Raw genomic sequence first — 24,564 nt, 5'->3', positions numbered from 1 at the left:
AGGGGTTGAGGAAGGAGGAGAGGACAAGGTGACCTCCTCAGCCAAACAGAGAGAGGGTGTCTCGGTGCTGCTTGGAGCACACGGGGAGAGCTGTTGATAATATAAAGTGAAGCGCTCACAACTCAACTGAACTTTGGGATAGTTTTAAAGAAGGATATCAAGACCTGCAAGGTAAGAGTTTTATAATTAAAATAAAATAATCTGGCAGCATGCCTTGAAGTAGTCCAAGTGTTGGTTTATAGGGTCCTGATTGGTGCACCTATGGCTTGTTAGAGTGGCTTTAGACGGAGGGAGCACCCAGGTACTGTGCAACACTACTCTAGGTTACCAAGTATTTCATCGTCTGCTATACAGGTACATACTGCCTGGTTCCAGATCTGTTTGTGTTGCTCTTAGAGTCATTGTCAGGCCAAATGGATGCAACCAGAACTGGGACAAGCCAGTCCCCTCAGTGTTGACCAGGAGAGACAGAGAGAGGTCACAATGCTGGGTAAGAGAGAGAGAGGTCACTATGGTGGGTAAGAGAGAGAGAGAGGTCACTATGGTGGGTAAGAGAGAGAGAGAGGTCACTATGGTGGGTAAGAGAGAGAGAGAGAGGTCACTATGGTGGGTAAGATAGAGAGAGGTCACTATGGTGGGTAAGAGAGAGAGAGAGGTCACTATGGTGGGTAAGATAGAGAGAGAGGTCACTATGGTGGGTAAGAGAGAGAGAGAGGTCACTATGGTGGGTAAGAGAGAGAGAGAGGTCACTATGGTGGGTAAGAGAGAGAGAGAGGTCACTATGGTGGGTAAGAGAGAGAGAGAGAGTCACTATGGTGGGTCACTATGGTGGGAGAGAGAGAGGTCACTATGGTGGGTAAGAGAGAGAGAGAGGTCACTATGGTGGGTGGGTAAGAGAGAGAGAGAGAGTCACTATGGTGGGTAAGAGAGAGAGAGAGAGTCACTATGGTGGGTAAGAGAGAGAGAGAGAGTCACTATGGTGGGTAAGAGAGAGAGAGAGGTCACTATGGTGGGTAAGAGAGAGAGAGAGAGAGAGAGTCACTATGGTGGGTAAGAGAGAGAGAGAGGTCACTATGGTGGGTAAGAGAGAGAGAGAGAGGTCATCTATGGTGGGTAAGAGAGAGAGAGAGGTCACTATGGTGGGTAAAGAGAGAGAGAGAGAGAGAGAGAGAGAGAGAGAGAGAGAGACGAGGTTGAGAGAGAGAGAGAGAGAGAGAGAGAGAGAGAGAGAGAGAGAGAGAGAGAACAGAACGGATGCTCAGAAAACCTGCTCTCCTGCTCTGCCCACCTACCTCTCTCTATGTTTCTCTCGCTCGCTCTCTCACCTTTTCAATGAGGGTCACATGCCTAGAGTAATAATAAAGTCTAGATAACTACGTGACCAAGGTGCTGACTCTCAGCCATATAGATAAACACTTGTACATTTTGATGTCATGTCCATAAATATTTCCATATTCCTTAGCTAAGTTAACTTCCTGTTGAACTTTAACCCATCTCACAACTAGCTAGCTCTGGCTTTCTCCTTTCTGTCTTTATTGTTGCTACAGAAAGAGAGAGGGGGGATGTCTTGAAACATACTCCCCTCCCTCCCTCCCTCCCTCCCTCCCTCCCTTGGAGAGAGCAAGCCAAGAATCAACTTCCCTCCCTCCCTCGGAGAGAGCAAGCCAAAAAGCCCTACCCTCCCTCCCTCCCTCCCTCCCTCGGAGAGAGCAAGCCAAAAAGCCCTACCAAAAGGTCAAGAAAGGTGGAGGGGTCGAGGAAGGAGGAGAGGACAAGGTGACCTCTTCAGCCAAACAGAGAGAGGGTATCTCGGTGCTGCTTGGAGCACACGAGGAGAGCTGTTGATAATATAAAGTTTGTAGTCTGTCTGGAGAGTTAACTGTCTGTGGGTTTCTTCTCTGCTCCACCAATCAGTCCACTACGCTTACATTCTTCTTCCTGGTTCAGGTTCTCGAGATATCAGACTGACCGAATGAAGCGCTCACAACTCAACTGAACTTTGGGATAGTTTTAAAGAAGGATATCAAGACCTGCAAGGTAAGAGAGAGAGAGATCACTATGGTGGGTAAGATCAAATCAAATCAAATCAAATGTATTTATATAGCCCTTCGTACATCAGCTGATATCTCAAAGTGCTGTACAGAAACCCAGCCTAAAACCCCAAACAGCAAACAATGCAGGTGTAAAAGCACGGTGGCTAGGAAAAACTCCCTAGAAAGGCCAAAACCTAGGAAGAAACCTAGAGAGGAACCGGGCTATGTGGGGTGGCCAGTCCTCTTCTGGCTGTGCCGGGTAGAGATTATAACAGAACATGACCAAGATGTTCAAATGTTCATAAATGACCAGCATGGTCGAATAATAATAAGGCAGAACAGTTGAAACTGGAGCAGCAGCACAGTCAGGTGGACTGGGGACAGCAAGGAGCCATCATGTCAGGTAGTCCTGGGGCACGGTCCTAGGGCTCAGGTCCTCCGAGAGAGAGAAAGAAAGAGAGAATTAGAGAGAGCATATGTGGGGTGGCCAGTCCTCTTCTGGCTGTGCCAGGTGGAGATTATAACAGAACGTGGCCAAGATGTTCAAATGTTCATAAATGACCAGCATGGTTGAATAATAGTAAGGCAGAACAGTTGAAACTGGAGCAGGAGCATGGCCAGGTGGACTGGGGACAGCAAGGAGTCCTCATGTCAGGTAGTCCTGGGACATGGTCCTAGGGCCCAGGCCAGTTGAAACTGGAGCAGCAGCATGGCCAGGTGGACTGGGGACAGCAAGGACTCATCATGTCAGGTAGTCCTGGGGCATGGTCCTAGGGCTCAGGTCCTCCGAGAGAGAGAAAGAAAGAGAGAAGGAGAGAATTAGAGAACGCACACTTAGATTCACACAGGACACCGAATAGGACAGGAGAAGTACTCCAGATATAACAAACTGACCCTAGCCCCCGACACATAAACTACTGCAGCATAAATACTGGAGGCTGAGACAGGAGGGGTCAGGAGACACTGTGGCCCCATCCGAGGACACCCCGGACAGGGCCAAACAGGAAGGATATAACCCCACCCACTTTGCCAAAGCACAGCCCCCACACCACTAGAGGGATATCTTCAACCACCAACTTACCATCCTGAGACAAGGCTGAGTATAGCCCACAAAGATCTCCGCCACGGTACAACCCAAGGGGGGTGGGGGGAGGGGCAACCCAGACAGGCCGACCACAACAGTGAATCAACCCACCCAGGTGACGCACCCCCCAGGGACGGCACGAGAGAGCCCCAGCAAGCCAGTGACTCAGCCCCGTAACAGGGTTAGAGGCAGAGAATCCCAGTGGAAAGAGGGGAACCGGCCAGGCAGAGACAGCAAGGGCGGTTCGTTGCTCCAGAGCCTTTCCGTTCACCTTCCCACTCCTGGGCCAGACTACACTCAATCATATGACCCACTGAAGAGATGAGTCTTCAGTAAAGACTTAAAGGTTGAGACCGAGTTTGCGTCTCTGACATGGGTAGGCAGACCGTTCCATAAAAATGGAGCTCTATAGGAGAAAGCCCTGCCTCCAGCTGTTTGCTTAGAAATTCTAGGGACAATTAGGAGGCCTGCGTCTTGTGACCGTAGCGTACGTGTAGGTATGTACGGCAGGACCAATTCAGAGAGGTAGGTAGGAGCAAGCCCATGTAATGCTTTGTAGGTTAGCAGTAAAACCTTGAAATCAGCCCTTGCTTTGACAGGAAGCCAGTGTAGAGAGGCTAGCACTGGAGTAATATGATCAAATTTTTTGGTTCTAGTCAGGATTCTAGCAGCCGTATTTAGCACTAACTGAAGTTTATTTAGTGCTTTATCCGGGTAGCCGGAAAATAGAGCATTGCAGTAGTCTAACCTAGAAGTGACAAAAGCATGGATTAATTTTTCTGCATCATTTTTGGACAGAAAGTTTCTGATTTTTGCAATGTTACGTAGATGGAAAAAAAGCTGTCCTCGAAATGGTCTTGATATGTTCTTCAAAAGAGAGATCAGGGTCCAGAGTAACGCCGAGGTCCTTCACAGTTTTATTTGAGACGACTGTACAACCATTAAGATTAATTGTCAGATTCAACAGAAGATCTCTTTGTTTCTTGGGACCTAGAACAAGCATCTCTGTTTTGTCCGAGTTTAATAGTAGAAAGTTTGCAGCCATCCACTTCCTTATGTCTGAAACACATGCTTCTAGCGAGGGCAATTTTGGGGCTTCACCATGTTTCATTGAAATGTACAGCTGTGTGTCATCCGCATAGCAGTGAAAGTTTACATTATGTTTTCGAATAACATCCCCAAGAGGTAAAATATATAGTGAAAACAATAGTGGTCCTAAAACAGAACCTTGAGGAACACCGAAATGTGTTAAGAGAGAGAGAGAGAAGTCACTGTGGTGGGTAAGAGAGATAGAGATGTCCCTATGGTGGGAGAGAGAGAGAGAGAGAGAGAGAGAGAGAGAGAGAGAGAGAGAGAGAGAGAGAGAGAGAGAGAGAGAGAGAGAGGTCACTATGGTGGGTAAGAGAGAGAGAGAGAGGTCACTATGGTGGGTAAGACAGAGAGAGAGAGAGAGAGAGGTCACTATGGTGGGGAAGAGAGAGAGAGAGAGAGGTCACTATGGTGAGTAAGAGAGAGAGAGAGGTCACTATGGTGGGTAAGAGAGAGAGAGAGAGAGAGAGGTCACTATGGTGGGTAAGAGAGAGAGAGAGAGAGAGAGAGAGGTCACTATGCTGGGTAAGAGAGTGAGAGAGGTGGGAATGGGAATACCGAGTGACACGGTAGCTCCCTGGACTTGGGACTACAACACAGGGGGTGTTAATCACTATCATGTGGGATAATGTCCAACGGCCTTCTTGGTACCTGGTGGATTGAGACAGTGGAGCAGCCGGTTCCTGTGTGTGTGTGTGTGTGTGTGTGTGTGTGTGTGTGTGTGTGTGTGTGTGTGTGTGTGTGTGTGTGTGTGTGTGTGTGTGTGTGTGTGTGTGTGTGTGTGTGTGTGTGTGTGTGTGTGTGTGTGTGTGTGCGTGTGTGTGTGTGTGTGTGTGTGTGAATCTAACACCTGGCAGACATAACAAGGAGAGTTTAGAATTCACATGTGAAAAAAACATTATTGGTACTGCTAGGCAGCTGGAGGTGAGACTGTGTAGCAGGCATGAAACAGACTCCTTCCCACAGCAGTGTTTGGTACAGTCGGAAAAGGGAGGGCTGTCTGCCAATGCGTGACCTATCCCCTACATAGCCTAATACAAGTGTAACGGTGACGCTTTCACTCTGTCTCTGCGTGTGGTGCTGTGTGGTTTACACAGCCTTTACAGCGACTCTATGGAAAGGGGGGGGGGGGACACCATGCTGTCTGCATTACAAATGGATACCCCAATTCGCTTCCCGATGCGCAGCATTGCGTTGCAGAGACATCGTGTGAGTCGAACTGTACGCTGTAGACGGCTTGACAGAAATTCTTGTTGCAGTCACGTCTCCAGATGACGCTGCGTAACATTTGACGCAACGACGCAGTGGGCGTGATAGAAGCGTATTCACGTCGAAGTTCACTACCGGCAGACATGTAACTAATAGCGATTTGATGGAAAAACCCACTTTAAGTCTGAGAGAGAGTCAATGTGGAGGCTATATACAGGGGGGTACTGGTACAGAGTCAATGTGACTATATACAGGGGGGTACTGGTACAGAGTCAATGTGGAGGCTATATACAGGGGGTACTGGTACAGAGTCAATGTGACTATATACAGGGGGGTACCGGTACAGAGTCAATGTGGAGACTATATACAGGTGGTACCGGTACAGAGTCAATGTGGAGGCTATATACAGGGGGTACCAGTACAGAGTCAATGTGGAGACTATATACAGGGGGTACCGGTACAGAGTCAATGTGGAGACTATATACAGGGGGTACCGGTACATCCTGAAAAATCGGTCTTCCCACGAAAACGTCGATATCGTCCGAACCGTTTGCCCTGTGTGTCAGCCTCTCAACATCTCATCATGACAACATACATGTCCATAAATATCAGATTATTTCATATTTATGAAGAAACACGCCACAAGTTGTGCAGTCCAGACACTGTTGAGCAACCTTTTTCCAGGTAGTGCCTGTTTTTTTCTCTGAGCATCCAACAGAAAAACAAATATTTCTTAAAGGTCCTATGATACACAGAACCACTGTTATCTAGAGTCAACAACGTTCTGCTTTTTTTAGCCGGAGGGAGGCTGGCTGATTCCAGACTTGGAGTCAAAGGAACACGCCACGGCCCCCCAGGTTGACATATCGAGGAGCTTTTGTCTGGGAGATTAAACCCGGCTTGGTTGCGTGTTTGAGTTTCCATTGATAGTTTAATCTCTGTTTCATTATCAAAACAGACATTGAAGGTCAAGAAGACAGACGATTTTATTACTGTATCTGTGAAGAGGTTAATATTACTGACAAATCTGTTGTATACTAGACAGCTTTACAGTTGATTTCCTCAATACTACAAACATCTGTTGTTTACTAGACAGATTTACAGTTGATTTCCTCAATACTACAACAAAAAGAAATTCACCTCAGTGACTAAGGAGATTATTGTTACTAGGAAGTGGGACCGATACTATACAAGACTAGTTACTAGGAACAACACTATACAAGACTAGTTACTAGGAACTGGGACAGACACTATACAAGACTAGTTACTAGGAACTAGGACAGACACTATACAAGACTAGTTACTAGGAACTAGGACAGACACTATACAAGACTAGTTACTAGGCACAACACTATACAAGACTAGTTACTAGGAACTGGGACAGACACTATACAAGACTAGTTACTAGGAACGACACTATACAAGACTAGTTACTAGGAACGACACTATACAAGACTAGTTACTAGGAACGACACTATACAAGACTAGTTACTAGGAACAACACTATACAAGACTAGTTACTAGGAACGACACCATACAAGACTAGTTACTAGGAACGACACTATACAAGACTAGTTACTAGGAACAACACTATACAAGACTAGTTACTAGGAACAACACTATACAAGACTAGTTACTAGGAACGACACTATACAAGACTAGTTACTAGGAACAACACTATACAAGACTAGTTACTAGGAACAACACTATACAAGACTAGTTACTAGGAACGACACCATACAAGACTAGTTACTAGGAACGACACTATACAAGACTAGTTACTAGGAACAACACTATACAAGACTAGTTACTAGGAACTGGGAACGACACCATACAAGACTAGTTACTAGGAACTGGGACAGACACTATACAAGACTAGTTACTAGGAACAACACTATACAAGACTAGTTACTAGGAACTGGGACAGACACTATACAAGACTAGTTACTAGGAACAACACTATACAAGACTAGTTACTACTACAAGAGTTACTAGGAACAACACTATACAAGACTAGTTACTAGGAACAACACTATACAAGACTAGTTACTAGGAACAACACTATACAAGACTAGTTACTAGGAACAACACTATACAAGACTAGTTACTAGGAACAACAATATACAAGACTAGTTACTAGGAACAACACTATACAAGACTAGTTACTAGGAACAACACTGTACAAGACTAGTTACTAGGCACAACACTATACAAGACTAGTTACTAGGAACAACAATATACAAGACTAGTTACTAGGAACAACACCATACAAGACTAGTTACTAGGAACAACACTATACAAGACTAGTTACTAGGAACAACACTATACAAGACTAGTTACTAGGAACGACACTATACAAGACTAGTTACTAGGAACAACACTATACAAGACTAGTTACTAGGAACAACACTATACAAGACTAGTTACTAGGAACAACACTATACAAGACTAGTTACTAGGAACGACACTATACAAGACTAGTTACTAGGAACAACACTATACAAGACTAGTTACTAGGAAACAGACACTATACAAGACTAGTTACTAGGAACAACACTATACAAGACTAGTTACTAGGAACTAGGAACGACACTATACAAGACTAGTTACTAAGAACAACAATATACAAGACTAGTTACTAGGAACTGGGACAGACACTATACAAGACTAGTTACTAGGAACAACACTATACAAGACTAGTTACTAGGAACTGGGAACGACACCATACAAGACTAGTTACTAGGAACTGGGACAGACACTATACAAGACTAGTTACTAGGAACTGGGAACGACACTATACAAGACTAGTTACTAGTTACTAGGAACGACACTATACAAGACTAGTTACTAGGAACAACACTATACAAGACTAGTTACTAGGCACAACACTATACAAGACTAGTTACTAGGAACAACACTATACAAGACTAGTTACTAGGAACAACACTATACAAGACTAGTTACTAGGAACGACACTATACAAGACTAGTTACTAGGAACAACACTATACAAGACTAGTTACTAGGAACTAGGCACAACACTATACAAGACTAGTTACTAGGAACTAGGAATGACACTATACAAGACTAGTTACTAGGAACTAGGAATGACACTATACAAGACTAGTTACTAGGAACTAGGAATGACACTATACAAGACTAGTTACTAGGAACTAGGAATGACACTATACAAGACTAGTTACTAGGAACTAGGAATGACACTATACAAGACTAGTTACTAGGAACTAGGCACAACACTATACAAGACTAGTTACTAGGAACTAGGAATGACACTATACAAGACTAGTTACTAGGAACTAGGAATGACACTATACAAGACTAGTTACTAGGAACTAGGAATGACACTATACAAGACTAGTTACTAGGAACTAGGAATGACACTATACAAGACTAGTTACTAGGAACTAGGAATGACACTATACAAGACTAGTTACTAGGAACTAGGAATGACACTATACAAGACTAGTTACTAGGAACTAGGAATGACACTATACAAGACTAGTTACTAGGAACTAGGCACAACACTATACAAGACTAGTTACTAGGAACTAGGAATGACACTATACAAGACTAGTTACTAGGAACTAGGAATGACACTATACAAGACTAGTTACTAGGAACTAGGAATGACACTATACAAGACTAGTTACTAGGAACTAGGAATGACACTATACAAGACTAGTTACTAGGAACTGGGACAGACACTATACAAGACTAGTTACTAGGAACAACACTATACAAGACTAGTTACTAGGAACTAGGAACGACACCATACAAGACTAGTTACTAGGAACAACACCATACAAGACTAGTTACTAGGAACTAGGAATGACACTATACAAGACTAGTTACTAGGAACGACACTATACAAGACTAGTTACTAGGAACAACACTATACAAGACTAGTTACTAGGAACTAGGAACGACACTATACAAGACTAGTTACTAGGAACGACACCATACAAGACTAGTTACTAGGAACAACACTATACAAGACTAGTTACTAGGAACAACACTATACAAGACTAGTTACTAGGAACTGGGACAGACACTATACAAGACTAGTTACTAGGAACTAGGACAGACACTATACAAGACTAGTTACTAGGAACTAGGACAGACACTATACAAGACTAGTTACTAGGAACAACACTATACAAGACTAGTTACTAGGAACTGGGACAGACACTATACAAGACTAGTTACTAGGAACAACACTATACAAGACTAGTTACTAGGAACGACACCATACAAGACTAGTTACTAGGAACAACACTATACAAGACTAGTTACTAGGAACGACACCATACAAGACTAGTTACTAGGAATGACACTATACAAGACTAGTTACTAGGAACGACACTATACAAGACTAGTTACTAGGAACGACACTATACAAGACTAGTTACTAGGAACTAGGACAGACACTATACAAGACTAGTTACTAGGAACGACACCATACAAGACTAGTTACTAGGAACAACACCATACAAGACTAGTTACTAGGAACTAGGAACAACACTATACAAGACTAGTTACTAGGAACTGGGACAGACACTATACAAGACTAGTTACTAAGAACAACACTATACAAGACTAGTTACTAGGAACTGGGACAGACACTATACAAGACTAGTTACTAAGAACAACACCATACAAGACTAGTTACTAGGAACAACACTATACAAGACTAGTTACTAGGAACAACACTATACAAGACTAGTTACTAGGAACTGGGACAGACACTATACAAGACTAGTTACTAAGAACAACACTATACAAGACTAGTTACTAAGAACAACACTATACAAGACTAGTTACTAGGAACTAGGCACAACACTATACAAGACTAGTTACTAGGAACTGGGACAGACACTATACAAGACTAGTTACTAGGAACGACACTATACAAGACTAGTTACTAGGAACTGGGACAGACACTATACAAGACTAGTTACTAGGAACAACACTATACAAGACTAGTTACTAGGAACTGGGAACGACACCATACAAGACTAGTTACTAGGAACTGGGACAGACACTATACAAGACTAGTTACTAGGAACGACAGTATACAAGACTAGTTACTAGGAACAACACTATACAAGACTAGTTACTAGGAACAACACTATACAAGACTAGTTACTAGGAACAACACTACAAGACTAGTTACTAGGCACAACACTATACAAGACTAGTTACTAGGAACAACACTATACAAGACTAGTTACTAGGAACTAGGAACGACACCATACAAGACTAGTTACTAGGAACTAGGAACGACACTATACAAGACTAGTTACTAGGAACGACACTATACAAGACTAGTTACTAGGAACAACACTATACAAGACTAGTTACTAGGAACTAGGAACGACACTATACAAGACTAGTTACTAGGAACGACACTATACAAGACTAGTTACTAGGAACAACACTATACAAGACTAGTTACTAGGCACAACACTATACAAGACTAGTTACTAGGAACTGGGACAGACACTATACAAGACTAGTTACTAGGAACGACACCATACAAGACTAGTTACTAGGAACGACACTATACAAGACTAGTTACTAGGAACTGGGACAGACACTATACAAGACTAGTTACTAGGAACAACACTATACAAGACTAGTTACTAGGAACTGGGAACGACACTATACAAGACTAGTTACTAGGAACGACACTATACAAGACTAGTTACTAGGAACTGGGACAGACACTATACAAGACTAGTTACTAGGAACAACACTATACAAGACTAGTTACTAGGAACTGGGAACGACACTATACAAGACTAGTTACTAGAACAACACTATACAAGACTAGTTACTAGGAACTAGGAACGACACTATACAAGACTAGTTACTAAGAACAACACTATACAAGACTAGTTACTAGGAACAACACTATACAAGACTAGTTACTAGGAACGACACCATACAAGACTAGTTACTAGGAACGACACTATACAAGACTAGTTACTAGGAACAACACTATACAAGACTAGTTACTAGGAACTGGGAACGACACCATACAAGACTAGTTACTAGGAACTGGGACAGACACTATACAAGACTAGTTACTAGGAACTGGGAACGACACTATACAAGACTAGTTACTAGTTACTAGGAACGACACTATACAAGACTAGTTACTAGGAACGACACTATACAAGACTAGTTACTAGGAACAACACTATACAAGACTAGTTACTAGGAACTGGGACAGACACTATACAAGACTAGTTACTAGGAACGACACTATACAAGACTAGTTACAACACTATACAAGACTAGTTACTAGGAACTAGGAACGACACTATACAAGACTAGTTACTAGGAACGACACTATACAAGACTAGTTACTAGGAACTAGGAACGACACTATACAAGACTAGTTACTAGGAACGACACTATACAAGACTAGTTACTAGGAACAACACTATACAAGACTAGTTACTAGGAACTAGGAACGACACCATACAAGACTAGTTACTAGAACTGGAATGACACTATACAAGACTAGTTACTAGGAACGACACTATACAAGACTAGTTACTAGGAACAACACTATACAAGACTAGTTACTAGGAACTAGGAACGACACTATACAAGACTAGTTACTAGGAACGACACCATACAAGACTAGTTACTAGGAACAACACTATACAAGACTAGTTACTAGGAACAACACTATACAAGACTAGTTACTAGGAATGACACCATACAAGACTAGTTACTAGGAACTGGGAACGACACTATACAAGACTAGTTACTAGGAATGACACCATACAAGACTAGTTACTAGGAACAACACTATACAAGACTAGTTACTAGGAACTGGGACAGACACTATACAAGACTAGTTACTAGGAACAACACTATACAAGACTAGTTACTAGGAACTGGGAACGACACCATACAAGACTAGTTACTAGGAACGACACTATACAAGACTAGTTACTAGGAACTGGGACAGACACTATACAAGACTAGTTACTAGGAACAACACTATACAAGACTAGTTACTAGGAACTGGGAACGACACTATACAAGACTAGTTACTAGGAACAACACTATACAAGACTAGTTACTAGGAACTGGGACAGACACTATACAAGACTAGTTACTAGGAACTGGGACAGACACTATACAAGACTAGTTACTAGGAACAACACTATACAAGACTAGTTACTAGGCACAACACTATACAAGACTAGTTACTAGGAACAACACTATACAAGACTAGTTACTAGGAACGACACTATACAAGACTAGTTACTAGGAACAACACTATACAAGACTAGTTACTAGGAACTGGGACAGACACTATACAAGACTAGTTACTAGGAACAACACTATACAAGACTAGTTACTAGGAACGACACCATACAAGACTAGTTACTAGGAACTAGGAACGACACTATACAAGACTAGTTACTAGGAACGACACTATACAAGACTAGTTACTAGGAACAACACTATACAAGACTAGTTACTAGGAACTAGGAACGACACTATACAAGACTAGTTACTAGGAACTGGGACAGACACTATACAAGACTAGTTACTAGGAACAACACTATACAAGACTAGTTACTAGGAACGACACTATACAAGACTAGTTACTAGGAACAACACTATACAAGACTAGTTACTAGGAACGACACTATACAAGACTAGTTACTAGGAACGACACTATACAAGACTAGTTACTAAGAACTGGGACAGACACTATACAAGACTAGTTACTAGGCACAACACTATACAAGACTAGTTACTAGGAACAACACTATACAAGACTAGTTACTAGGAACTGGGACAGACACTATACAAGACTAGTTACTAGGAACAACACTATACAAGACTAGTTACTAGGAACAACACCATACAAGACTAGTTACTAGGAACTAGGAACGACACTATACAAGACTAGTTACTAGGAACGACACTATACAAGACTAGTTACTAGGAACAACACTATACAAGACTAGTTACTAGGAACTAGAACGACACTATACAAGACTAGTTACTAGGAACGACACCATACAAGACTAGTTACTAGGAACAACACTATACAAGACTAGTTACTAGGAACGACACTATACAAGACTAGTTACTAGGAACAACACTATACAAGACTAGTTACTAGGAACAACACTATACAAGACTAGTTACTAGGAACAACACTATACAAGACTAGTTACTAGGAACAACACTATACAAGACTAGTTACTAGGAACAACACCATACAAGACTAGTTACAACACTATACAAGACTAGTTACTAGGAACTAGGAACGACACTATACAAGACTAGTTACTAGGAACGACACTATACAAGACTAGTTACTAGGAACTAGGAACGACACTATACAAGACTAGTTACTAGGAACTGGGACAGACACTATACAAGACTAGTTACTAGGAACTAATGCAAGATGAGTCACTGCAGTCCCTGGTTTAAATCCAAGCTGACTCACATCTGGCCGTGAGTCCCGTAGGGCGGAGCACAATGGGCCCAACGTTGTCCAGGTTTGGCTGGGATAGGCCGTCATTGAAAAATAAGAATTTGTTCTTAACTGTAAATATGCAAATAGCTGTTGATGTTTTTGCAAGTGCTATATAGGCCTAAATAGCATCATTGCTGATGTGAGTGACAAAGTAATGGTAACATTTAATTAGCTTTGTTAAACGGATAGTAACAGTGAATTTATTTCGTTTTTTAAGTGGAGATCTCTCAACTATAATTTCTCACAGCAGCACCTTGGTAATAGTCATTAACAAATAGCGTGATATTTGGTTACCACGGTGACGTAATCCTGTGGTTGAAATTTTACCCTGAAAAACAACAATTGTTTGACTTTTTTCAAATCCAATGTATTTTCCACATAGATTCCATGTCAAAATATATTGATAAATGTAATTTATCAATATATTTCTTATTTATTTTAATATATTTTTTATTTATTCCATTTATTTAATTGATTCAACCAGTTTTTTTGCTCAGTGGGATTACCAGTAGAAGTTACAGTATCTTCAACGTCATTTGTTATTTGACCTACTTCAGTTCAAAGTTCAGCTAATATCTTCTGATAAATGACCGAAATGTACTGTCAAATTAAATAGCTGAAAATAGCAGCAGAGGTTTCTGGACTACAGGTTAAACAAATTGTTCCAGAGTTCAGGATAAATAAAAAAAATCCATGACTCTGTTTGCTCACGTCTAACCGGGCTGATCCACTCATTCGTTCTTTCTCTCTTGTCTCTTTTTTTCCCAGGGAATTGAACCGTCGACAGGCCCGACCAGAAGCACCATGACCAGTGTTAACTCCCCCGCCTGCCTCCTGGCTCGTAACCAGTTCTATCGAAGTAAAGATAAACCCTATTTTTAAAACTTTGACTTTGTCTCGTTCATTATTGAACTTGGACAGACAACTGGTTTAGTCTGGGTGTTGGTGTTTGTTTGTCTGATAGAGGATATGAAGAATGACTGGAGGACACGTGTTAACTTAATGGAGAATTACTGTCAAACTCTGCACTTTAACTTTTGAACCTTCGTGAAATTAAGTACAGGGTGTCTTTTATTCACTCCGGTTTATGTTTGATGAGCATTTTGGTTGACTGAACTTTGACCTCGCTATCAACCCCTGGTCTAAAGAATACGTGACTCGTTTATATTGACTGTAGTCTAGTTCCTCTGCTATTTATAAACAGAGGACAAACTCCAAAAAACGTAACATTTCAGAGTTGGATTCAACCTTTAGTTTAACCCGGTTGTCCCGTTGCGGTCAATATGACTCATTTTCAAGGAAGACCTGGCCAAGAAGGCAGCTCAAGTAAAAACCAAAGAAGACATTGGTCTTCATCTGTCATTGATCATTTGATTACGTACACAACATTTAAAATCACCCTATGGCCATCCATCCAGCCTCGGCCTACAGTACATCCTAACCCCATCCAGCCTCGGCCTACAGTACATCCTCACCCCATCCAGCCTCGGCCTACAGTACATCCTAACCCCATCCAGCCTTGGCCTATAGTACATCCTAACCCCATCCAGCCTCGGCCTACAGTACATCCTCACCCCATCCATCCAGTCTCGGCCTACAGTACATCCTAACCCCATCCAGCCTCGGCCTATAGTACATCCTAACCCCATCCATCCAGCCTCGGCCTACAGTACATCCTCACCCCATCCAGCCTCGGCCTACAGTACATCCTAACCCCATCCAGCCTCGGCCTACAGTACATCCTAACCCCATCCATCCTCGGCATACAGTACATCCTAACCCCATCCAGCCTTGGCATACAGTATATCCTAACCCCATCCAGCCTCGGCCTACAGTACATCCTCACCCCATCCAGCCTCGGCCTACAGTACATCCTAACCCCATCCATCCAGCCTCGGCCTACAGTACATCCTAACCCCATCCATCCAGCCTCGGCCTACAGTAAATCCTAACCCCACCCAGCCTCGGCCTACAGTACATCCTCACCCCATCCATCCAGCCTCGGCCTACAGTACATCCTAACCCCATCCATCCAGCCTCGGCCTACAGTAAATCCTAACCCCATCCATCCAGCCTCGGCCTACAGTACATCCTAACCCCATCCATCCAGCCTCGGCCTACAGTAAATCCTAACCCCATCCATCCAGCCTCGGCCTACAGTACATCCTAACCCCACCCAGCCTCGGCCTACAGTACATCCTCACCCCATCCATCCAGCCTCGGCCTACAGTAAATCCTAACCCCATCCATCCAGCCTCGGCCTACAGTAAATCCTAACCCCATCCATCCAGCCTCGGCCTACAGTAAATCCTAACCCCATCCAGCCTCGGCCTACAGTAAATCCTAACCCCATCCAGCCTCGGCCTACAGTACATCCTAACCCCATCGAGCCTCGGCCTACAGTAAATCCTAACCCCATCCATCCAGCCTCGGCCTACAGTACATCCTAACCCCATCCAGCCTCGGCCTATAGTACATCCTAACCCCACCCAGCCTCGGCCTACAGTACATCCTAACCCCACCCAGCCTCGGCCTACAGTACATCCTAACCCCACCCAGCCTCGGCCTATAGTACATCCTAACCCCATCCAGCCTCGGCCTACAGTACATTCTAACCCCATCCATCCAGCCTCGGCCTACAGTACATCCTAACCCCATCCAGCCTCGGCCTACAGTACATCCTAACCCCATCCAGCCTCGGCCTACAGTACATCCTAACCCCATCCAGCCTCGGCCTACAGTACATCCTAACCCCATCCAGCCTCGGCCTACAGTACATCCTCACCCCATCCAGCCTCGGCCTACAGTACATCCTAACCCCATCCAGCCTCGGCCTACAGTACATCCTAACCCCATCCAGCCTCGGCCTACAGTACATCCTAACCCCACCCAGCCTCGGCCTATAGTACATCCTAACCCCATCCAGCCTCGGCCTACAGTACATTCTAACCCCATCCATCCAGCCTCGGCCTACAGTACATCCTAACCCCATCCAGCCTCGGCCTACAGTACATCCTAACCCCATCCAGCCTCGGCCTACAGTACATCCTAACCCCATCCAGCCTCGGCCTACAGTACATCCTAACCCCATCCAGCCTCGGCCTATAGTACATCCTAACCCCACCCAGCCTTGGCCTATAGTACATCCTCACCCCATCCAGCCTCGTCCTACATTACATCCTAACCCCATCCAGCCAGCCTCGGCCTACAGTACATCCTAACCCCATCCAGCCTCGGCCTACAGTACATCCTAACCCCATCCAGCCAGCCTCGGCCTACAGTACATCCTAACCCCACACTATACAGTGTACAGCAAGCAGTTTAGCAGTTCCACCGGCAGTCCCTGGTGGCATTAAACTAATAAAACCAAAAGCTTCCCTTGACTAAGAAGAGTTTCAGTGTTGGATAGCCATAGCCAGCTAGCTAACATAGCATCCCTCTGTTATAGCCAGCTAGCTAACATAGCATCCCTCTGTTATAGCCAGCTAGCTAACATAGCATCCCTCTGTTTTAGCCAGCTAGCTAACATAGCATCCCTCTGTTATAGCCAGCTAGCTAACATAGCATCCCTCTGTTATAGCCAGCTAGCTAACATAGCATCCCTCTGTTATAGCCAGCTAGCTAACATAGCATCCCTCTGTTATAGCCAGCTAGCTAACATAGCATCCCTCTGTTTGAGCCTGGTGTTTGAGTAGGCTAAACTAGCTAGCTGCATTCGCTAGCTAGATAAGTGAAAGTGAAAAGAAATACAACTAAATATAGCTCTCTCTCTCTCTCTTGCTTCTCTTACATTTTTTAAGAAATGAATTTGTTCAAAACTGTTCAACTATTGTCTTTCTCTCACTTTGAGTCAACAACTCATCACATTTTATGCACCGCAGTGCTAGCTAGCTGTAGCTTATTCTTTCAGTACTAGATTCATCCTCTGATCCTTTCATTGGATGGACAATATGTCAGTTCATGATACAAGAGCTCTGATAGGTTGAAATACGTCCTCCTGAAGTTCTCACAATTACTGTGTATGGAAGGGGGTGAGAACTCCCGAGTGGTGCAGCGGTCTAAGGCACTGCATCTCAGTACAAGAGGCGTCACTACAGTCCCTGGTTCAAATCCAGGCTGTATCACATCTGGCTGTGATTGGGAGTCCCATAGGGTGGTGCACAATTGGCCCAGTGTCGTCTGGGTTTGGCTGGGGGTAGGCCATCATTGTAACTAAGAATTTGTTCTTAACTGACTTGCCTATTTAAATAACAACAAAAAATAAAAATAAGCGTTCTAGGTTTGAAGTCAATGTACCTAAAGGAAGATGGAAGCTAGCTGTCCTCCAGCTACACCATGGTGCTATACCAGAGGGTGCTGTTGGGGCTACTGTAGACCTTTGTCGTTTAAATCAATTATTTGGCTTACATGTTAATATATTCAGTATAGTTTTATCTAAAAATTATAACTTTTTTTTTATTGTGTCACTATTTTTTAAATTAAAAAAAAAAATTATTCACTGAGGAGGATGGTCCTCCTCTGAGGAGCCTCCATTGTTGTAAGCCAAACATGCCAAGCTGAAAGAGTTTACTACCGTTTTCAGTCCAACACGCAGTCTCAATCGGCTGAGAACAGGGCTGGTTTAGTGAAGGTCACTCACATACAGATCAGTGGTGAACCATGACTATAGGACCTAGTCCTTCAGAGGGACCAAGCATCTTCAAATGCGTTGTATCAAACTCAAATATCAAGAAAATAACGGAAAACATAGCATCACTTAGTGCATCATATCTTCTGTAGTTGGACCATTCTAGTTGTAGTGAAGTAGGAGCAGTGATTTTTAAAATGTTATTATGACTGAATCGAACAGGCCTGGCCACCGCTCCTGGCTGCCTCACACACAGAGACCGAACCGGCATGGAAAACAAAATGACACACAGCATAAAATAATGTGACCAACAAAACAAAAAGCACACTGTTTACACAAACTATGGTAGCTTAACACCACTTTGAAGCTGATAACAGTTGCTGCAGCCATCTTCATGGTGACACTACTACAACACAAGCTAGCTAACATGGTGACACTACTACAACACAAGCTAGCTAACATGGTGACACTACTACAACACAAGCTAGCTAACATTGTGACACTACTACAACACAAGCTAGCTAACATTGTGACACTACTACAACACAAGCTAGCTAACATTGTGACACTACTACAACACAAGCTAGCTAACATTGTGACACTACTACAACACAAGCTAGCTAACATCGTCACACTACTACAACAAAAGCTAGCTAACATTGTGACACTACTACAACACAAGCTAGCTAACATTGTGACACTACTACAACACAACCTAGCTAAAGAAAATCTGAAGATGAAATCAGATGATGGTTATTAAGATGATTGTAAAGATTAAATAGAAATTAAAACAACATTTAATTTAAAAAACATACATTTGTATAAATCCTTGGGGAAGGCCCTGACGGTTCCCCACTGATACAGATAGACTGAGCAACCAGGAATGTCTCTGAAAAGCTGCATGTGAATGTGCTCATCTGAAATGTGATAGTCACTGTTTTATCTCTCTCTGTAGTCACTGTTTTATCTCTCTCCGTAGAGTCACTGTTTTATCTCTCTCTGTAAAGTCACTGTTTTAGCTCTCTCTATTAAGTCACTGTTTTATCTCTCTCCGTATAGTCACTGTTTTATCTCTCTCCATATAGTCACTGTTTTATCTCTCTCCATATAGTCACTGTTTTATCTCTCTCCGTAGAGTCACTGTTTTATCTCTCTTCGTAGAGTCACTGTTTAATCTCTCTCTCTAAAGTCACTGTTTTATCTCTCTCTGTAGTCACGGTTTTATCTCTCTCCATATAGTCACTGTTTTATCTCTCTCTGTATAGTCACTGTTTTATCTCTCTCTGTAAAGTCACTGTTTTATCTCTCTCTGTAAAGTCACTGTTTTATCTCTCTCCGTAGAGTCACTGTTTTATCTCTCTCCGTAGAGTCACTGTTTTATCTCTCTTCGTAGAGTCACTGTTTTATCTCTCTCTCTAAAGTCACTGTTTTATCTCTCTCTCTAAAGTCACGGTTTTATCTCTCTCTGTAAAGTCACTGCATTATCTCTCTCTGTAAAGTCACTGTTTTATCTCTCTCTGTAAAGTCACTGTTTTATCTCTCTCTGTAAAGTCACTGTTTTATCTCTCTGTAAAGTCACTGCGTTCTCTCTCTGTAAAGTCACTGCGTTATCTCTCTCCATATAGTCACTGTTTTATCTCTCTCCATATAGTCACTGTTTAATCTCTCTCTCTAAAGTCACTGTTTTATCTCTCTCTGTAGTCACTGTTTTATCTCTCTCTGTAAAGTCACTGCATTATCTCTCTCTGTAAAGTCACTGCATTATCTCTCTCTGTGAAGTCACTGCGTTATCTCTCTCTGTAAAGTCACCGTTTTATCTCTCTCCGTAGAGTCACTGTTTTATCTCTCTCCATATAGTCACTGTTTTATCTCTCTCCATATAGTCACTGTTTTATCTCTTTCCGTAGAGTCACTGTTTTATCTCTCTTCGTAGAGTCACTGTTTAATCTCTCTCTCTAAAGTCACTGTTTTATCTCTCTCTGTAGTCACTGTTTTATCTCTCTCCATATAGTCACTGTTTTATCTCTCTCTGTATAGTCACTGTTTTATCTCTCTCTGTAAAGTCACTGCGTTATCTCTCTCTGTAAAGTTACTGCGTTATCTCTCTCCGTAGAGTCACTGTTTTATCTCTCTCCATATAGTCACCGTTTTATCTCTCTCCATATAGTCACTGTTTAATCTCTCTCTGTAAAGTCACTGCGTTATCACTCTCTGTAAAGTCACTGCGTTATCTCTCTCTGTAAAGTCACTGTTTTATCTCTCTCCATATAGTCACTGTTTTATCTCTCTCCATATAGTCACTGTTTTATCTCTCTCCGTAGAGTCACTGTTTTATCTCTCTTCGTAGAGTCACTGTTTTATCTCTCTCCATATAGTCACTGTTTTATCTCTCTCCGTAGAGTCACTGTTTTATCTCTCTCTCTAAAGTCACTGTTTTATCTCTCTCTCTAAAGTCACTGTTTTATCTCTCTCTGTAAAGTCACTGCATTATCTCTCTCTGTAAAGTCACGGTTTTATCTCTCTCTGTAAAGTCACTGTTTTATCTCTCTCTCTGTAAAGTCACTGCGTTATCTCTCTCTGTAAAGTCACTGTTTTATCTCTCTCTGTAAAGTCACTGCGTTCTCTCTCTGTAAAGTCACTGCGTTATCTCTCTCTGTAAAGTCACTGCGTTATCTCTCTCCATATAGTCACTGTTTAATCTCTCTCTCTAAAGTCACTGTTTTATCTCTCTCTGTAGTCACTGTTTTATCCCTCTCCATATAGTCACTGTTTTATCTCTCTCCATATAGTCACTGTTTTATCTCTCTCCGTAGAGTCACTGTTTTATCTCTCTCTGTAGTCACTGTTTTATCTCTCTCCATATAGTCACGGTTTTATCTCTCTCCATATAGTCACTGTTTAATCTCTCTCTCTAAAGTCACTGTTTTATCTCTCTCTGTAGTCACTGTTTTATCTCTCTCCATATAGTCACTGTTTTATCTCTCTCCGTAAAGTCACTGTTTTATCTCTCTCCGTAGAGTCACTGTTTTATCTCTCTCCGGATAGTCACTAATGTATCTCTTTCCATAGACAAAACAAGCCCAACAGAGAGTATAAAGCCTACTGCAGTCTACAGCTTCTCTGATTGGTCGATGCTCCAAGTACTGGTCTGGGTGACCATGTCAACACAACCAGGTGACTGAACTGTCATATTCTCCAAACTACTTCTTTAATGATGACATCACACAGCGGTTCAACTAGACTGTTGCCGTCTGTCTTGTACTTTGTATTGTCTCCTGTCATTTGTTACTACTTGAGTACTAACCACTTCATATCCTCCTCAGGGTTCCCAGGAGCAGGGGGGATATCTAAAGGATGGTGGGTCAGTGTGGTTCTGGGGAGCCCCAAACCACGCACCGTCCCGTCCAGCGCCCGTCCAGCCCACCGCCCTGCGCACTCCAGCCCACCACCCCTCCAGCCCACCCCAGCCCAGCACCCTCACCCGGCGCCCCCAGTCCAGCACCCCGGTCCAGCACCCCCAGCCAACAGAGCGGTCCAGTGCCCCCAGCCCACCCTCACCCGGCGCCCCCTGTCCAGCGCCCCAGTCCAGCGCCCCGGTCCAGCGCCCCGGTCCAGCGCCCCTGTCCAGCGCCCCGGTCCAGCGCCCCTGTCCAGTGCCCCGGTCCAGCGCCCCCAGCCAACAGAGCGGTCCAGTAGAGACACACCACCACCAATCAATAGGTTGAAACACACAAAGGGAAAAGACTCCACAAGGAAGACAAGGGAGAAGACACCTTCCACTCTGTCTGTCCTCTCAGCACAGAAATATGGACTTGATCAAGCCAGTCGGTGTTGGACCTGTTTCACATTTTGCGTCACACCAAAAAGAAGGGATTTCTGCAAGCTCTCTTAAAACAGACGTCAGCCTTTATTCAGCCTCTATTCGCCGAAGCGTTACAGATCGCACGCTATCGAAACTTAAAGGCCATTTCTGATTGAGCCGACATATTTCAGCGTTTTACCGTGAATGCAGTGTCCACGAACATCGCCTTTTAAAATGTCAATCACGCCATAACACTGAACCTCAGCGATATGGATTAAAAAGACCCCCCTTTGTATATTATTCCATACATTGGTATACAATGTGAATTCAATCAAACACACAGTCCAGTTATACTCTCCTCTTTCTTTTATTAATTTCCCCCCCTCCACTTCCTTTCTTCGTTTCATAACTTGTCCGCAGCCTGTTCTTCTCTGTGCAGCACCACTGAAGGGACAAGATGTCCCCCTTTTCTCCTGATACTGGCTGGTTGCCAGGCAGCAATATGGGAACATTCATACATGAGTGGAATAAAACAACTGCGTTTAGATCAGACCATAGAGCAACAACAACAACAAAAAGGTATAGACATTAATCAAATAAGATCTGATTACAGATCAGATTCACCAATCTCCTACAGCAGGAACCTGTTGACAGGAGTCAGATTCGGATCTGTTTACTGTAACAGTATTTGCTTTCGGAGCAGCATGGTAGTTGAATAAAATCTCCTTGTACATTGCAAGAACCTGTTAGAGAGAGCTAGAGAGAGACAGGCAGCAGAAACCTGTTTCTTGGTTCAGAGCTAGAGAGAGAGAGACAGGCAGCAGAAACCTGTTTCTTGGTTCAGAGCTAGAGAGAGAGAGACAGGCAGCAGAAACCTGTTGCCTGGTTCAGAGCTAGAGAGAGACAGGCAGCAGAAACCTGTTGCCTGGTTCAGAGCTAGAGAGAGAGAGACAGGCAGCAGAAACCTGTTGCCTGGTTCAGAGCTAGAGAGAGAGAGACAGGCAGCAGAAACCTGTAGCCTGGTTCAGAGCTAGAGAGAGACAGGCAGCAGAAACCTGTAGCCTGGTTCAGCGCTAGAGAGAGACAGGCAGCAGAAACCTGTAGTCTGGTTCAGAGCTAGAGAGAGACAGGCAGCAGAAACCTGTTGCTTGGTCTCTCTGTGATGTTCCCAACACACCTACCCAGTGACCTGGAAAAAGTGCTGCTCAGTGTAAAGATAAAAGCCCTTCAGGAACATAATGATCAGTGTTTGTTTTTCCCTGGTCCCTTCTGTTCTGTGTGTCTGGTTCCTGGTTAACAAGACATGACACATTCACGTAGTCTAACGGTTAGAACTCTATTGTAATCTATGTACCCCGACAATAGCATTTAGTTAGCTTCTGGTCAAATACCCAAGACAGGTATGTCAATGTATTGCCTGATGTGCTTTATATATTCACAAACATTAACCTCTGATGGAAGTGTAATTTGTATATAGAAAACTAGTCTTTCATCCTTGTTTTATGGAACCAACCTCACTTGATTTACCAAATACAACCATAAAATAAAGATATTTTTAATCCCAGCCCCCTCAGGCCTTTTTGCCTTTTGGTAGGCCGCCATTGTAGATAAGAATTTGTTCTCAACTGACTTGCCAAGATAAAATAAAAGTTAAATCAAAGTAATCCGCCGATCATAAGCGGTTTTCCTTTCTTTGAGGTTTAGAAATGTATCTCTCAGTATAAAATAGCAGAATGCTGTAGAAAGCTTTTCTCAACAGGGTAAGATAAAATTACAAATGGTGCTGTTGGAGGCCGTTATGACTCAAGAACCTTTTCTAGAATAATCCGTAGTAATGATCCTGTTATGGGTTAGTTTAGTTTATTTTTTATTTTTACAGGGACAGTGCACATTAATCAACGTTTCAGTAAAAGTGCCGGTTTTAGCCAGCCGGCTAATTTTCAACCTGCAGTCCCTGGATTGTGATTAGGGTGAATCTATGTGCATTGTGTTTAGGCATAGGGGACTGCCTCGGAGTATGAATGAATGGGAGCCATTTGTCAGGGTTATGATACGGTCAAGGTTAAGTAACTGTCCAACCGACTAGTTTCTGTGGGAAGCGAAGAGATGGCTTTCTTACATAGCAGTTGGGGAAGAGAAGTGAGAATGATAAGATGCGGATACCATTCTGCCATCTGAAGGG

At 43.1% G+C, this 24,564-nt stretch overlaps 1 protein-coding gene across 1 annotated transcript; it reads left to right on the top strand.

Annotated features, from left to right (window-relative positions):
• Positions 1-22,658, top strand: LOC118372006 (uncharacterized). The gene is made up of 5 exons (XM_052481329.1): positions 1-171; positions 1,948-2,037; positions 14,722-14,812; positions 21,650-21,754; positions 21,904-22,658. The coding sequence occupies exons 3-5, from the start codon at positions 14,758-14,760 to the stop codon at positions 22,470-22,472; spliced, it is 729 nt and encodes a 242-aa protein (XP_052337289.1). The 5' UTR covers positions 1-171; positions 1,948-2,037; positions 14,722-14,757; the 3' UTR covers positions 22,473-22,658.
• The last annotated feature ends 1,906 nt before the right edge of the window (positions 22,659-24,564 follow it).

This window comes from Oncorhynchus keta, chromosome 27 (assembly GCF_023373465.1).
Source record: "Oncorhynchus keta strain PuntledgeMale-10-30-2019 chromosome 27, Oket_V2, whole genome shotgun sequence".
Lineage (NCBI taxonomy): Eukaryota > Metazoa > Chordata > Actinopteri > Salmoniformes > Salmonidae > Oncorhynchus > Oncorhynchus keta.
Note: the sequence above shows the minus strand (reverse complement) of the source record. Positions and strands in the feature narration are given on the sequence as shown.